The sequence below is a fragment of the Nerophis lumbriciformis genome, linkage group LG06 (genome assembly GCF_033978685.3).
Source record: "Nerophis lumbriciformis linkage group LG06, RoL_Nlum_v2.1, whole genome shotgun sequence".
Classification (NCBI taxonomy): domain Eukaryota; kingdom Metazoa; phylum Chordata; class Actinopteri; order Syngnathiformes; family Syngnathidae; genus Nerophis; species Nerophis lumbriciformis.
The window spans coordinates 10,603,088-10,620,230 of record NC_084553.2 but is presented as its reverse complement, the minus strand read 5'-3'; the positions used below and the strand labels follow the sequence as shown (position 1 = coordinate 10,620,230).

The 17,143-nt window shown below is 38.3% G+C and overlaps 1 protein-coding gene across 1 annotated transcript; it reads right to left on the bottom strand.

The window, feature by feature from the left end:
• Positions 1 to 15,271: 15,271 nt before the first annotated feature.
• Positions 15,272 to 16,121, bottom strand: LOC133608937 (uncharacterized). Its single transcript, XM_061964593.1, has 2 exons — positions 15,420 to 16,121; positions 15,272 to 15,325 (listed from the first exon to the last, which is right to left on the bottom strand). The coding sequence occupies exons 1-2, from the start codon at positions 16,119 to 16,121 to the stop codon at positions 15,272 to 15,274; spliced, it is 756 nt and encodes a 251-aa protein (XP_061820577.1).
• Between the last annotated feature and the right edge of the window lie 1,022 nt (positions 16,122 to 17,143).

Sequence of the window (17,143 nt, the reverse complement as noted above, 5' to 3'; positions counted from 1 at the left end):
TGTTTATATTAAATTTAATTAAATCAAATTAAACAAATTATAACCGTTTCCAAAATTCAACATTTAATAAATTAAATATGAGCAAAAATTATTTAAAAAAAAATGGTGATGAACACAAATAAGTGATTTTTATTATTAAATTAATTTAAATGATTTAATTAATATGATTAAACATTTAATGATGGAAAAATATATGCCCCCCAAAAAAAAACAGACAAAAAAATAACTGATTTTTATACTCGACTTTTTGGGGAAGATTAGATTACTATTTCAATACAAAATCAACTATTCCTACATTTTTTTCTTAAATTAAACTAACTTTGGTCAAATGTCATGATGGGCAATGAGCGTTTATATTCAAATTAATTAAATCAAATTAAACAAATTATAACCGTTTCCAAAATTCAACATTTAATAAATTAAATATGACCAAAATGTATTTAAAAAAATGGTGATGAACACAAATAAGTGATTTTTATTATTAAATTAATTTAAATGATTTAATTAATATGATTAAACATTTAATGATGGAAAAATATATCCCCCCCAAAAAAAAACAGACAAAAAAAAAAAAATGATTTTTATACTCGACTTTTTGGGGAAAATTAGATTACTATTTCAATACAAAATCAACTATTCCTACATTTTTTTCTTAAATTAAACTAACTTTGGTCAAATGTCATGATGGGCAATGAGTGTTTCTATTAAATGTAATTAAATCAAATTTAACAAATATAACCGTTTCCAAAGTTCAAGATTTAATAAATTAAATATGACCAAAAATTATTTTCAAAAATGGTGATGAACACAAATAAGTGATTTTTATTATTAAATTAATTTAAATGATTTAATTAATATGATTAAACATTTAATGATGGAAAAATATATCCCCAAAAAACAAAAACAAAAAACAAAACATTCATCTAGTTTAGTCTTGCTAGTTACTTGTTAGTGAGGAACTGGGTTAAAATCTGACGATGAACACATTTAATTGTTTTAAATTTAATTTAATTAAATTAAATTAACTGACACCAACATTTAATAAATTAGATATGACCAAAATGTATTTAAAAAACTTGTGATGAACACAAATAAGGGATTTTTATTATTAAATTAATTTAAATGATTTAATTAATATGATTAAACATTTAATGATGGAAAAATATATCCCCAAAAAACAAAAAAACAAAAAAAAACATTCATCTACTTTAGTCTTGCTAGTTAGTTGTTAGTGAGGAACTGAGTTAAAATCTGACGATGAACACATTTAATTGTTTTAAATTAAATTAAATTAAATTAAATTAACTTACACCAAAATTAATTAAAATAGAATATCTAATAAAGTTGATAAAATTCAATATTTAATGAATAAAAAAGATATATCCAAAAATGTGTAAGAAATTGTCATGTACACAAACAAGTACTTTTTAATATTAAAATAACTTAAACTAAATGTTTTTAGTTAATATAATTAATAATGGATAATTCAAAACATTTAAAAAACAATTCTACTAATTTAGTCTAAATTGTGAGGAACTAAGTTCAAATGTGACAATGAACACGTGTAATTGTTTGAAATTAAATTCATTTCAAGTAAATGAACTTACACTAAAATGAATTAAATTATATTAAATTAAGAAAGTTAATCAATTTCACCATTTTTAGAATGAAATATATTTCCGAAAATTTTAAGAAAAAAACTTGTTATAGACACTATTAAGTGTTTTTATTTTATTTATTTATTTTTAAATTAATAAATAATAAAAATGTATTAAATATAATTCAACATTTAATGAATTGAAAAATATTTCCAAAAATGTAAAAATTATGAAAACAAAACAACCCATTAAATACATTTTATGTTTTCAGTTGATATAATTCAACATTTATTGATGGAAAAATATTTCCAAAAAAGAAAATTCTACCAATTTAGTCTTGCTCGTTAGTTGTTAATGAATAATTGAGTTCAAATATGACAATGAGCACATACATTTTATTTAATTAAAATAGTTTATACGATTCAAAATGTATTAATGAAAAAACATTTAGAAAATAAATAAAATGGTGTAACCCCAAATTTGTCCTTTTTTTTAAGCACTTTTTTTTATTTTATTTTTTGAAATTTTACTAAGTTAGTTGAAGATTTATGGTCAAATATATACTGTCAAAATGATCACAAACAAGCTACTGAAATAAAAGTAAAAAGGTCAAATATAATAAAGACTTTTTATTTGATATTCAGTCAGGAAAAAAAGTCAAGATTTAGACAAAAAACAAAAACAAAGCAATTTGCCACTAAATATGCATTTTTCTTTTAAGAACATTGATTTTTATATGACTTTATTTACACATAAAACATCAACTAATCCATCACAATCAAATAAATAAAATAATTGTCTGCAAGAACATTGATTTTTATATGACTTTATTTACACATAAAACATCAACTAATCCATCACAATCAAATAAATAAAATAATTGTCTGCTGTTTTAAAAGAGGTATACGCTTTATTGTTACCTTACGTTTAAGTTCATTTCTCCACATATTCTACATGTTCCATCACATGAGCTGCAGGGCATCCTGTCAGTGTTGTTCTTAAACTTCTTTATGAGGCGTCAGGACTGCGGATTGGAGAGCCGTGCAGCGTTCCCACAAAGCAACGCGTCACTTTTGTCTCCTGCTCCCAGGCCGAGGTGTCACCTTGTTATTCGCTCGCCTCCTCACCTTCAAGAAAAGAAAGAAAAACAAGAGCGGGTGAAGTAGCAGGTGATGGCAGAACTTTTTTAATGGTATTACCCTACCTTCACCGCCTCCAGATTATTCTCAGTGTTATTTTACGAAATAAAGTAGGACTTTGTTAGGGTTAAATTTTCAAAAATCTGATTTTTTTAGCTGGTTTTGTGTGTCTTGCTTAATTAAAATTAAAATCTGTATCAATACCACACACCGTGGTCCATAATATACATATGATGTATAATAAAGCAAAACATTAAAAAAATACAAGTAAACAAGGGTTTTTTTTATCATAAAAACATGACAAAAAATGAAGCCAATATTTAAAAATAAATAAAAAGATTATATGTTATTTTTGGACATTATAATGACTTTAAAAAAAATATTGATCACATCCTAAAACATTTCATCATCACACAATTGGCCACTTGATTAAGTACACATAAACTAATGAAATCAAGTACAAGATTTTCCAAATATAAGACACTTTTTTGCGTGTTTATCATTCGATTTTGTTTTTATATTGCGGTTGTAGAAGCAGTGAGTTTCTAATATACAAACCCCGTTTCCATATGAGTTGGGAAATTGTGTTAAATGTAAATATAAACGGAATACAATGATTTGCAAATCCTTTTCAACCCATATTCAATTGAATGCACTACAAAGACAACATATTTGATGTTCAAACTCATAAACTTTATTTTTTTTTTTTGCAAATAATAATTAACTTAGAATTTCATGGCTGCAACACGTGCCAAAGTAGTTGGGAAAGGGCATGTTCACCACTGTGTTACATGGCCTTTCCTTTTAACAACACTAACTGAGGAGACACATTTTTTAAGCTTCTCAGGTGGAATTCTTTCCCATTCTTGCTTGATGTACAGCTTAAGTTGTTCAACAGTCCGGGGGTCTCCGTTGTGCTATTTTAGGCTTCATAATGTGCCACACATTTTCAATGGGAGACAGGTCTGGACTACAGGAAGGCCAGTCTAGTACCCGCACTCTTTTACTATGAAGCCACGTTGATGTAACACATTGTCTTGCTGAAATAAGCAGGGGCGTCCATGGTAACGTTGCTTGGATGGCAACATATGTTGCTCCAAACCCTGTATGTACCTTTCAGCATTAATGGCGCCTTCACAGATGTGTAAGTTACCCATGTCTTGGGCACTAATACACCCCCATACCATCACAGATGCTGGCTTTTCAACTTTGCGCCTATAACAATCCTAATGGCTCTTATCCTCTTTGGTCCGGAGGACACGACGTCTACAGTTTCCAAAAACAATTTGAAATGTGGACTCGTCAGTCCACAGAACACTTTTCCACTTTGTATCAGTCCATCTTTGATGAGCTCAGGCCCAGCGAAGCCGACGGCGTTTCTGGGTGTTGTTGATAAACGGTTTTCGCCTTGCATAGGAGAGTTTTTAACTTGCACTTACAGATGTAGCGACCAACTGTAGTTACTGACAGTGGGTTTCTGAAGTGTTCCTGAGCACATGTGGTGATATCCTTTACACACTGATGTCGCTCGTTGATGCAGTACAGCCCGAGGGATGGAAGGTCACGGGCTTAGCTGCTTACGTGCAGTGATTTCTCCAGATTCTCTGAACCCTTTGATGATATTACGGACCGTAGATGGGGAAATCCCTAAATTCCTTGCTATAGCTGGTTGAGAAAGTTTTTTCTTAAACTGTTCAACAATTTGCTCACGCATTTGTTGACAAAGCGGTGGCCCTCGCCCCGTCCTTGTTTGTGAATGACTGAGCATTTCATGGAATCTACCTTTACACCCAATCATGGCACCCACCTGTTCCCAATTAGCCTGTTCACCTGTGGGATGTTCCAAATAAGTGTTTGATGAGCATTCCTCAACTTTATCAGTATTTATTGCCACCTTTCCCAACTTCTTTGTCACGTGTTGCGGGCATCAAATTCTAAAGTTAATGATTATTTGCAAAAAAAAAAAAATGTTTATCAGTTTGAACATCAAATATGTTGTCTTTGCAGCATATTCAACTGAATATGGGTTGAAAAGGATTAGCAAATCATTGTATTCCGTTTATATTTACATCTAACACCATTTCCCAACTCATATGGAAACGGGGTTTGTATAATCATGAACAATAACAAAGCGAGAGCGATATCATCGTATTGGGATGTCACGCAGTGCAGGTGTACCTAATGAAGTGTCCAGGATGTGATGAGTCTTAATCCACATTAAGTGTGTTTACGTGTCCTAATGGACCAATCAGCACGCCGGCGTTAACCTTTCAACTCTCGATTAGCTGCAGGGTGACGAAAGGGTGGGGGGTGGGGCAAGTGGTTCCATCATGGCGCCTCCATTACTAGCGGGCCATGAGCCGGCGAGAAGCTTCGACGCGGCAAATTAAACACTCTTGATATGTATGGAGGTCATGGACGCTCCTCCGTGCATACTAAAGCCCTCAGCGGTGGGTCATTAGGGTCTTAAGTCTAGACTTAGTGGTGCCAAAGAGCTCCATTAGCAGGGAGGCGCTAAATAAACTCACGCTGAAGACACAAAACAACTTCGTCAACAACGCAACTTCAAACGATCACAAAAGAAGTGAGGCGCACACAATACACGTGAAGGCATTTCACATCACAATGACCACAAATATGACTGGAAATAGTCCAAAAAGTCACATAAATTGCACTAATACAGCAGTACAGTAAGTTAAATACGGCCATAACCTACAATGCAAGGTGGTGGTTATCATTAATAACTGGCGGGAGGAGGAATTGCATTATTTTGTATGACATGCCTATGTTGTGCTCGCATATAATCGTGCATGAGCGAGCCTACTGTAGCATACTATTTTTGTCTTTCTATTTATTCATAATGTGCGAAATGGTGGTTATCATTATTAACTGGCATAAATACTGACATCACAGTATTTATATGACATGCCTATGCTGTGCGTGCATATGATCGTGCATGCGCGAGTCTACCGTAGAATACTATTTGTGTCTTTATATTTATGGAGAATTGTGCAAAGTGGTGGTTATTATTAATAACTGGCAGGGGGAGAAATCACATTACAGTATTTATATGACATGCCTATGTTGTGCATGCATATGATCGTGCATGAGCGAACCTACCGTAGAATACTATTTTTGTCTTTCTATTTATGGAGAATTGTGCAAAGTGGTGGTTATTATTAATAACTGGCAGGGGGAGAAATCACATTACAGTATTTATATGACATGCCTATGCTGTGTGTGCATATGATCGTGCATGCGCGAGCCTACCGTAGTATACTATTTTTGTCTTTCTATTTATGGAGAATTGTGCAAAGTGGTGGATATTATTAATAACTGGCAGGGGGAGAAATCACATTACAGTATTTTTATGACATGCCTATATTGTGCATGCATATGATCGTGCATGCGCGAGCCTACCGTATAATTCTATTTTTGTCTTTCTGTTTATGGAGAATTGTGCAAATTAGGTGGTTATTATTAATAACTGGCAGGGGGAGAAATCACATTACAGTATTTTTATGACATGCCTATGTTGTGCATGCATATGATCGTGCATGAGTAAGCATAGAGTAGCCTTTGCCTTTCTGGTTTATTTCTTGTTTGTTTCAATTACAGTATACAAGTGGGTGGTTATCATTAATAACTGGCGGGAGGAGGAATTGCATTATTTTGTATGACATGCCTATGTTGTGCTCGCATATAATCGTGCATGAGCGAGCCTACTGTAGCATACTATTATTGTCTTTCTATTTATTCATAATGTGCGAAATGGTGGTTATCATTATTAACTGGCATAAATAATGACATCACAGTGATTTAATGACATGCTTATGCTGTGCGTGCATATGATCGTGCATGCGCGAGCCTACCGTAGTATACTATATTTGTCTTTCTATTTATGGAGAATTGTGCAAAGTGGTGGTTATTATTAATAACTGGCAGGGGGAGAAATCACATTACAGTATTTATATGACATGCCTATGTTGTGCATGCATATGATCGTGCATGAGTAAGCATAGAGTAGCCTTTGCCTTTCTGGTTTATTTCTTGTTTGTTTCAATTACAGTATACAAGTGGGTGGTTATCATTAATAACTGGCGAGAGGAGGAATTGCATTATTTTGTATGACACGCCTATGTTGTGCTCGCATATAATCGTGCATGAGCGAGCCTACTGTAGTATACTATTATTGTCTTTCTATTTATTCATAATGTGCGAAATGGTGGTTATCATTATTAACTGGCATAAATACTGACATCACAGTATTTATATGACATGCCTATGCTGTGCATGCATATGATCGTGCATGCGCGAGTCTACCGTAGTATACTATTTTTGTCTTTCTATTTATGGAGAATTGTGCAAAGTGGTGGTTATTATTAATAACTGGCAGGGGGAGAAATCACATTACAGTATTTATATGACATGCCTATGTTGTGCATGCATATGATCGTGCATGAGTAAGCATAGAGTAGCCTTTGTCTTTCTGGTTTATTTCTTGTTTGTTTCAATTACAGTATACAAGTGGGTGGTTATCATTAATAACTGGCGGGAGGAGGAATTGCATTATTTTGTATGACATGCCTATGTTGTGCTCGCATATAATCGTGCATGAGCGAGCCTACTGTAGCATACTATTTTTGTCTTTCTATTTATTCATAATGTGCGAAATGGTGGTTATCATTATTAACTGGCATAAATACTGACATCACAGTATTTATATGACATGCCTATGCTGTGCTCGCATATGATCGTGCATGCGCGAACCTACCGTAGTATACTATTTTTGTCTTTCTGTTTATGGAGAATTGTGCAAATTAGGTGGTTATTATTAATAACTGGCAGGTGGAGAAATCACATTACAGTATTTATATGACATGCCTATGTTGTGCATGCATATGATCCTGCATGCGCGAGCCTACCGTAGAATACTATTTTTGTCTTTCTATTTATGGAGAATTGTGCAAAGTGGTGGTTATTATTAATAACTGGCAGGGGGAGAAATCACATTACAGTATTTATATGACATGCCTATGTTGTGCATGCATATGATCGTGCATGAGCGAACCTACCGTAGAATACTATTTTTGTCTTTCTATTTATGGAGAATTGTGCAAAGTGGTGGATATTATTAATAACTGGCAGGGGGAGAAATCACATTACAGTATTTATATGACATGCCTATGCTGTGCGTTCATATGATCGTGCATGCGCGAGCCTACCTTAGTATACTATTTTTGTCTTTCTGTTTATGGAGAATTGTGCAAAGTGGTGGATATTATTAATAACTGGCAGGGGGATAAATCACATTACAGTATTTATATGACATGCCTATGTTGTGCGTGCATATGATCGTGCATGAGTAAGCATAGAGTAGCCTTTGCCTTTCTGGTTTATTTCTTGTTTGTTTCAATTACAGTATACAAGTGGGTGGTTATCATTATTAACTGGCGGGAGGAGGAATTGCATTATTTTGTATGACACGCCTATGTTGTGCTCGCATATAATCGTGCATGAGCGAGCCTACTGTAGCATACTATTATTGTCTTTCTATTTATTCATAATGTGCGAAATGGTGGTTATCATTATTAACTGGCATAAATACTGACATCACAGTATTTATATGACATGCCTATGCTGTGCGTGCATATGGTCGTGCATGCGCGAACCTACTGTAGAATACTATTTTTGTCTTTCTATTTATGGAGAATTGTGCAAATTAGGTGGTTATTATTAATAACTGGCAGGGGGAGAAATCACATTACAGTATTTATATGACATGCCTATGCTGTGCATGCATATGATCGTGCATGAGCGAACCTACCGTAGAATACTATTTTTGTCTTTCTATTTATGGAGAATTGTGCAAAGTGGTGGTTATTATTAATAACTGGCAGGGGGAGAAATCGCATTACAGTATTTTTATGACATGCCTATGTTGTGCATGCATATGATCGTGCATGAGTAAGCATAGAGTAGCCTTTGCCTTTCTGGTTTATTTCTTGTTTGTTTCAATTACAGTATACAAGTGGGTGGTTATCATTAATAACTGGAGGGAGGAGCAATCTCATGGATTATATATTTGTCAATGTTGCGCGCGCATGTGCCCGTTCGTGAAAGAGCATACCGTGGGCTTTGCCTTGGTGGAATATTTATTTGTCAAGGTGGTGGTCATCATTAATAACTGGAAGGAGGAGCAATTACACGAGTTACATGATTTGTCGATGTTGCACATGCATGAAAGAACATGTCAAAGTGTTTGCCTTTGTGGATTATTTTTAGTCTTACTGTTTTATTTGTACAAACCTCGTTTCCATATGAGTTGGGAAATTGTGTTAGATGTAAATATAAACGGAATACAATGATTTGCAAATTCTTTTCAACCCATATTCAGTTGAATATGCTACAAAGACAACATATTTGAGGTTCAACTCATAAACTTAATTTTTTTTTTTTGCAAATAATAATTAACTTAGAATTTCATGGCTGCAACACGTGCCAAAGTAGTTGGGAAAGGGCATGTTCACCACTGTGTTACATGGCCTTTCCTTTTAACAACACTCAGTAAACTTTTGGGAACTGAGAAGACACATTTTTTAAGCTTCTCAGGTGGAATTATTTCCCATTCTTGCTTGATGTACAGCTTAAGTTGTTCAACAGTCCGGGGGTCTCCGTTGTGCTATTTTAGACTTCATAATACGCCACACATTTTCAATGGGAGACAGGTCTGGACTACAGGCAGGCCAGTCTAGTACCCGCATTCTTTTACTATGAAGCCACGTTGATGTAACACGTGGCTTGGCATTGTCTTGCTAAAATAAGCAGGGGCGTCTATGGTAACGTTGCTTGGATGGCAACATATGTTGCTCCAAAACCTGTATGTACCTTTCAGCATTAATGGCTCCTTCACAGATGTGTAAGTTACCCATGTCTTGGGCACTAATACACCCCCATACCATCACACATGCTGGCTTTTACACTTTGCGCCTATAACAATCCGGATGGTTCTTATCCTCTTTGGTCCGGAGGACACGACGTCCACAGTTTCCAAAAACAATTTGAAATGTGGACTCGTCAGACCACAGAACACTTTTCCACTTTGTATCAGTCCATCTTAGATGAGCTCAGGCCCAGCGAAGCAGACGGCGTTTCTGGGTGTTGTTGATAAACGATTTTCGCCTTGGATAGGAGAGTTTTAACTTGCACTTACAGATCTAGCGGCCAACTGTAGTAACTGACAGTGGGTTTCTGAAGTGTTCCTGAGCTCATGTGGTGATATCCTTTACACACTGATGTCGCTTGTTGATGCAGTAGCGCCTGAGGGATCGAAGGTCACGGGCTTAGCTGCTTACGTGCAGTGATTTCTCCAGATTCTCTGACCCATTTGATGATATTACGGAGCGTAGATGGTGAAATCCTTAAATTCCTTGCAATAGCTGGTTGAGAAAGGTTTTTCTTAAACTGTTCAACAATTTGCTCATGCATTTGTTGACAAAGTGGTGACCCTCGCCCCATCCTTGTTTGTGAATGACTGAGCATTTCATGGAATCTACTTTTATACCCAATCATGGCACCCACCTGTTCCCAATTAGCCTGCACACCTGTGGGATGTTCCAAATAAGTCTTTGATGAGCATTCCTCAACTTTATCAGTATTTATTGCCACCTTTCCCAACTTCTTTGTCATGTGTTGCTGGCATCAAATTCTAAAGTTAATGATTATTTGCAAAAAAAAAAAAAACGTGTATCAGTTTGAACATCAAATATGTTGTCTTTGTAGTGCATTCAACTGAATATGGGTTGAAAATGATTTGCAAATCATTGTATTCCGTTTATATTTACATCTAACACAATTTCCCAACTCATATGGAAACAGGGTTTGTATTATGCAATCTGGTGGTTTTCATGAATAACTGGAGGGAGGAGCAATCACATGAATTATAAGATGTTCCTATGTTGTTGTGCATGAGCGAGTATACTTTGAGTTTGCATTTGCGGAATATTTCTGTTTTTTTTTTTTTTTTTTTTACTATACAAGGTGGAGGTTATTAATAATAACCGGCGAAAGGAGCATTACAATTGTATTATATTATGTGCTGTGTTGTGCGTGTGGTCATGCATGAGCGAGCACGGGTTTTGACTTTGTGAATTATTTTTAAGTATTTGTCTTTTTGTTCAAAGGTGGTGGTCATCACGAATAACTGGCGGAGGAGCAATTATATCAATCTAATATGTCTTTTCATGCGCAAAAGCATCATGATGTGTTTGGATGAATTGATTCTGAAACTAAAAAAAACAACGTTTTTTTAGTAAGAAAAGCAATGTGTCACGTCGACTTTTGAGCCAGGAAGTCCAACCAAAGAACAGGAAGTGGGGAAGAAATAAAAGGTGACACCCCAGTGAACTGAAGGAAAGGTGACAGGAACAGGTAGGCTGCATGTTGCAGAATATAACAAGTAGGAAAAAACAGAAGTGTAAAAATAATAGGACAGAATATTAATTAATATGTATTGTGTGTTTTATGTTGTTGTTGTTTTTTCTAACTGGGCTGTGATCTATCGTATCTGAATTTAAACATCAAACATGTTGAACTGATCGCATTTCTTATCAGCCTCAGTGACTGAGGTGTGTGATTATATTATAGTATTAATAATACACTAGTGAAGTACTACTGCCTACTGGCACCGACGAGACGCTGGGCCGCCATCTTGGAGTGGTGAGCCACTCCACTCAGTGCAATTCATTTGGCAGGAGCAATGAACTGTCAGCGCATTTAATTCATTTTACCTCACTGAACACCACTGATTTTCACGCGTTTTTTTGTCATACGTGTAGCTATGATAAAGGACACACGTTTTATTATTCATAGTTTGCTTAACAGTAATAGAATATTCTTATATGCTATAAGTGACCAGACGTCCGAGATCAAAACTGGGAATATAATCCCAGAGAAGGGGGGAAAAACGGTCAGCTATTTTTAAATTGAAGAAACAATATGATTAGGTTATATATACATGCATATATCCTACATAAACAATGTATGAATACATTAGATATCTATACATCTTATAGACTGTATCTCTGTTGCTGCAGCAGCAGATAGTTTATTCTGTCTTGACACTTTGTATTGATATTTTGTTGGCTTTTACAGTCTTTATCTTCATCATTTATTTCAACTTTATGTTATTCAAGTATGACATTTTACATTGACAAGCAATTCTGTTATGGTCATACTCACGATTTCAGTACTATTGAAGATATTTGCTCCTTCTCAACTCTGTGGTAATTTTCTTTTCACAAAATACAACCAATAGTACGTTAATGTTAAATCTTACTTGTGAAAAGTAATCCCCCGATTCCTTTTTTTCAACAGTCCGCTCATTTGAGCAGGAAAACGCTGAACATCTTTGTTTTCTACCTGTCAACTGTCAGTTTAGGCTGCTCGCCGGCTCCTCACCACCACTTCAAGATGGCGGCCGAATTTCTCGCGTCACAGCAGCCAATGCTGCGTCTGCTTATAAGATGTCTATGGGAGGTGACTATGTGGTAATGACCACAAGAGGGAGCTACAGCACACACTCCCTTGTTACAAACCAACAAGCAGGTACATTGTTAGATTACATTGTATTTCATTGTTATATTATATTATATCATATCATATTATATTATATCATAATGTGGTATGGTGCGCTGCATTGTTATTATTGTGTTGTATTGTAGACCATGATGTTAATCATATTGCTTTGTTATGCTATTTATGTTATGTTATGCTATGCTATGCTAAACTACGCTATGCTGTGCTAAGCTACGCTATGCTAAGCTACGCTATGCTATGCTACGTAATTTATGTCACGTTTCATTACGTTATGCTGTGCTCTGCTGTTCTATACTACATTATTTCAGGACTCTTTAAAGTATTGGAGTCTTGAAATGTATGTTATGTTGTATTGTGTTATGCTACGCTATGCTATATTGTGTTATTTTAACTTATGCCACGCTATGCTATGCTAAGCTATGCTATGCTATTGATCTGCTGTGCAATGATATGTTTTATGTTGCATTAATCAAACAATATGTTTGTTACTGTGGTGTAAAATTGTGCAGCAATTTTTTTACTTAACTTAGAGCTGTTTCTAATACCTTGGTGACTTTATTTACAGTATTATCAGCTTCGTTAGAGGGTATAAATGATGGTGCAGGTGTACCTAATATTGTGACCTCTGACTGTGTTTAGTTTTCGTTTTTTCCTTAAAAGGCACACAAGTCCAAAACTCACTTTGGCACATTTTTATTATAAATAGTGGTGTTTCTACAAAATATATAAAAATAAGATGTTCGTATTTACATTTCAATAAGACAACAATAAATATTAACAGGAACAAATAAATTAGTCCATTCACAGTCAGGCATTTTTTAAGACAGGAAGTAGTTTGTTGTTGGAGGACGGCCATGTTTTTATGACAGGAAGTAGTTTGTTGCAGGTTGACGGCTGAGACCCAGGCGGTGGTGTCCATGTTTTTAAGACTGGAGGTAGTTTGTCGTTGGATGACGGCTGAGGTCTGGGTGGTGCCAGCCATAGTTTTTAAGACAGGAAGTAGTTTGTTGTTGGATGATAACTCAGACCCGGGTGGTGGCGGCCATGTATTTAAGACAGGAAGTAGTTTGTTGTTGGTTGACGGCCGAGACCCATGTGATGGTGGCCATGTTTTCAAGACAGGAAGTAGTTTGTTGTTGGTTGACAGCTCAGGCCCGGGTGGTGGCGACCATGTTTTTAAGACAGGAAGTAGTTTGTTGTTGGATGACGGCTTGACCCGGGTGATGGCGGCCATGGTTTTAAGACAGGAAGTAGTTTGTTGTTGGATGACAGCTGAGGTCCACGTGATGGCGGCCATGTTTTCAAGACAGGAAGTAGTTTGTTGTTGGTTGACAGCTCAGGCCCGGGTGGTGGCGACCATGTTTCTAAGACAGGAAGTAGTTTGTTGTTGGTTGACGGCTGAGACCCATGTGATGGTGGCCATGTTTTCAAGACAGGAAGTAGTTTGTTGTTGGTTGACAGCTCAGGCCCCAGTGGTGGCGACCATGTTTCAAAGACAGGAAGTAGTTTGTTGTTGGTTGACAGCTCACGCCCGGGTGGTGGCGACCATGTTTCTAAGACAGGAAGTAGTTTGTTGTTGGATGATAACTCAGACCCGGGTGGTGGCGACCATGTCTTTAAGACAGGAAGTAGTTTGTTGTTGGTTGACGGCTGAGACCCATGTGATGGTGGCCATGTTTTCAAGACAGGAAGTAGTTTGTTGTTGGTTGACAGCTCACGCCCGGGTGGTGGCGACCATGTTTCTAAGACAGGAAGTAGTTTGTTGTTGGTTGACAGTTCACGCCCGGGTGGTGGCGACCATGTTTCTAAGACAGGAAGTAGTTTGTTGTTGGTTGACAGCTCAGGCCCGGGTGGTGGCGACCATGTTTCTAAGACAGGAAGTAGTTTGTTGTTGGTTGACGGCTGAGACCCATGTGATGGTGGACATGTTTTCAAGACAGGAAGTAGTTTGTTGTTGGTTGACAGCTCAGGCCCAGGTGGTGGCGACCATGTTTCTAAGACAGGAAGTAGTTTGTTGTTGGTTGACAGCTCAGGCCCGGGTGGTGGCGACCATGTTTCTAAGACAGGAAGTAGTTTGTTGTTGGTTGACGGCTGAGACCCATGTGATGGTGGACATGTTTTCAAGACAGGAAGTAGTTTGTTGTTGGTTGACAGCTCAGGCCCGGGTGGTGGCGACCATGTTTCTAAGACAGGAAGTAGTTTGTTGTTGGATGACGGCTTGACCCGGGTGATGGTGGCCATGTTTTTAAGACAGGAAGTAGTTTGTTGTTGGTTGACAGCTCAGGCCCGGGTGGTGGCGACCATGTTTCTAAGACAGGAAGTAGTTTGTTGTTGGATGACGGCTTGACCCGGGTGATGGCGGCCATGTTTTTAAGACAGGAAGTAGTTTGTTGTTGGATGACAGCTGAGGTCCACGTGATGGCAGCCATGTTTTTAAGACAGGAAGTAGTTTGTTGTTGGATGACAGCTCAGGCCCAGGTGGTGGCGACCTTGTTTCTAAGACAGGAAGTAGTTTGTCGTTGGATGACAGCTGAGGCCCTGGTGGTGGCGACCATGTTTCTAAGACAGGAAGTAGTTTGTTGTTGGATGACGGCATAGGCCCGGGTGGTTGCAGCCATGTTTTTAAGACAGGAAGTAGTTTGTTGTTGGTTGACGGCTCAGGCCCAGGTGGTTGCGGCCATGTTTCTAAGACAGGAAGTAGTTTGTTGTTGGTTGACAGCTCAGGCCCAGGTGGTGGCGACCATGTTTCTAAGACAGGAAGTAGTTTGTTGTTGGTTGACAGCTCAGGCCCGGGTGGTGGCGACCATGTTTCTAAGACAGGAAGTAGTTTGTTGTTGGTTGACAGTCCATGCCCGGGTGGTGGCGACCATGTTTCTGAGACAGGAAGTAGTTTGTTGTTGGTTGACGGCTCAGGCCCAGGTGGTTGCGGCCATGTTTTTAAGCCCAGTATTGTCTCGGCACCAGCGGGATGCAGTAGTCGTTGGTGTACATCTGTATTAAATATAAAAAAATATGTTTTATTGGTAAAAAGAGATGTACTATTAAAAGATCAAGACTGTTGTGGTTTAGAGGTGAAGATGTTTACCTGAGAAGATGATGATCCCGGAGGCAACATAGGTTCCCTCTGAGGGGCACTGTTCAATCCAAAACTACAATTCCCAGAATGCAACACTCCAGCCTGACTCTCAGGGGAGTACAGGCCTTGGTTCTGGTTCTGGTTGAGGTTCTGGCTTTGCAGCGGGCTCGATTGGACCGCACGGGCTCCATGCTGGAAGTAGGCCAGGATGTCAGGCGAGGAGGCCTCGCTGGTGGAGGTGTCTCCTTGCTCCCTCCTCTGGAACAGAACCTCCTCGCTGAGGCCCAGCTGGGCCGACAGGAAGGAGATGTAGCGGATGGCCAGGCGCAGGGTCTTGATCTTGGTCAGGGTCTGACCCGTGGGGGCCACCGAGGGCGGCAGGTAGGAGCGCAGGTGGTGAAGAGCCTTGGTCAGGTCCCTCATCCTCAGCTTCTCCTTCTCGCTGGCGCTCTCCCGCTGCTTGCTGCGGGTCCTCGCCGCCCGGCCCGTCTTCCGGCCCGACCCGGAACGGGAAGAGGGCTTCATAGTCTGGGTGTATCCGGTCTCGGTCGCCTCTGGGTCGCAGCGAGGCGGCTGCTGGTAGGAAGGGGAAAAGCTGAAGTCCATGGAGTTAACCGGGGAGAGGGTGTCCGTGGAGGAGACGCCGGAAAAGTCCGAGTCGGAGAACCACTGGTACTGAAGGCCGTAGTCGAGGACAGGAGAGGCGTCCATGTTGGCTCACTGGAGGACTAGTCAGGCTGCGAGTGCTGCTCGGCTCTGAGATCCGGCTTTTTAAGTCCAGGCCGGGCCCACTAGGTGCCAAGTGACACCTCTGCACATTCTCCTCTATCTACACACACACACACACACACACACACACACACACACACACACACACACACACACACTGCAAGGGGGCTGCAGGGTCTCAGGCTGGGAAAGTGGAGCTGCAGAAGCAGAGGTGTGAATTTTGACTCCTCCTCATAACAATAAACACTTGTTGTGCTTTTTGAGATGTCTTTGGCACATGTCCCGACTTTGTGCATGCGTGTGTGTGTGTTTTGAATATTTTCTCGCATTTACTTTTGTACTTTAAGAGGAAATAAAGTGAACATACTGTAGGCTCACAACAGGAGAGAGAGACAAGAACGTCCGCTCACCGGACGCTTCATTAGGTACACCTGCTGCACTGCTTACTACGTAAAACGGGGCCGGTCAAACTTTTTTTTCCAAATACGGTAGCTATTTTCCTCCATCCATCTATCCATTTTCTACCGCTTGTCCCTTTCGGGGTCGCGGGGGGTGCTGGAGCCTATCTCAGCTGCATTCGGGCGGAAGGCGGGGTACACCCTGGACAAGTCGCCACCTCATCGCAGGGCCAACACAGATAGATAGACAACATTCACACTCGCATTCACACACTAGGACCAATTTTCATATTTTTTCATTTTCCAAACCAACACAATATATATATTTTATTTAACCTTTAGAACTCCCCTCAAGTTTGGGCCCAAGGCTCTGGAAGGGTCTCAGTCATATAGAATTGTATTTTTGTTTATATCTAGATCAAATTTAGATCTAACTGTCCATTTTAAAGTTTTACTATTTATTTATTTTTTTAAGCATTGATGGCATTAAAGAAACAAACTTTGTGTTATTAGAGTCAACATTGCAACTTTTTCTCCGTTGCATTTCATCTGTATGTTTTTTTTTAATTCCACATATTTATGCGTTTAATTTTTTTTAATAGTAAT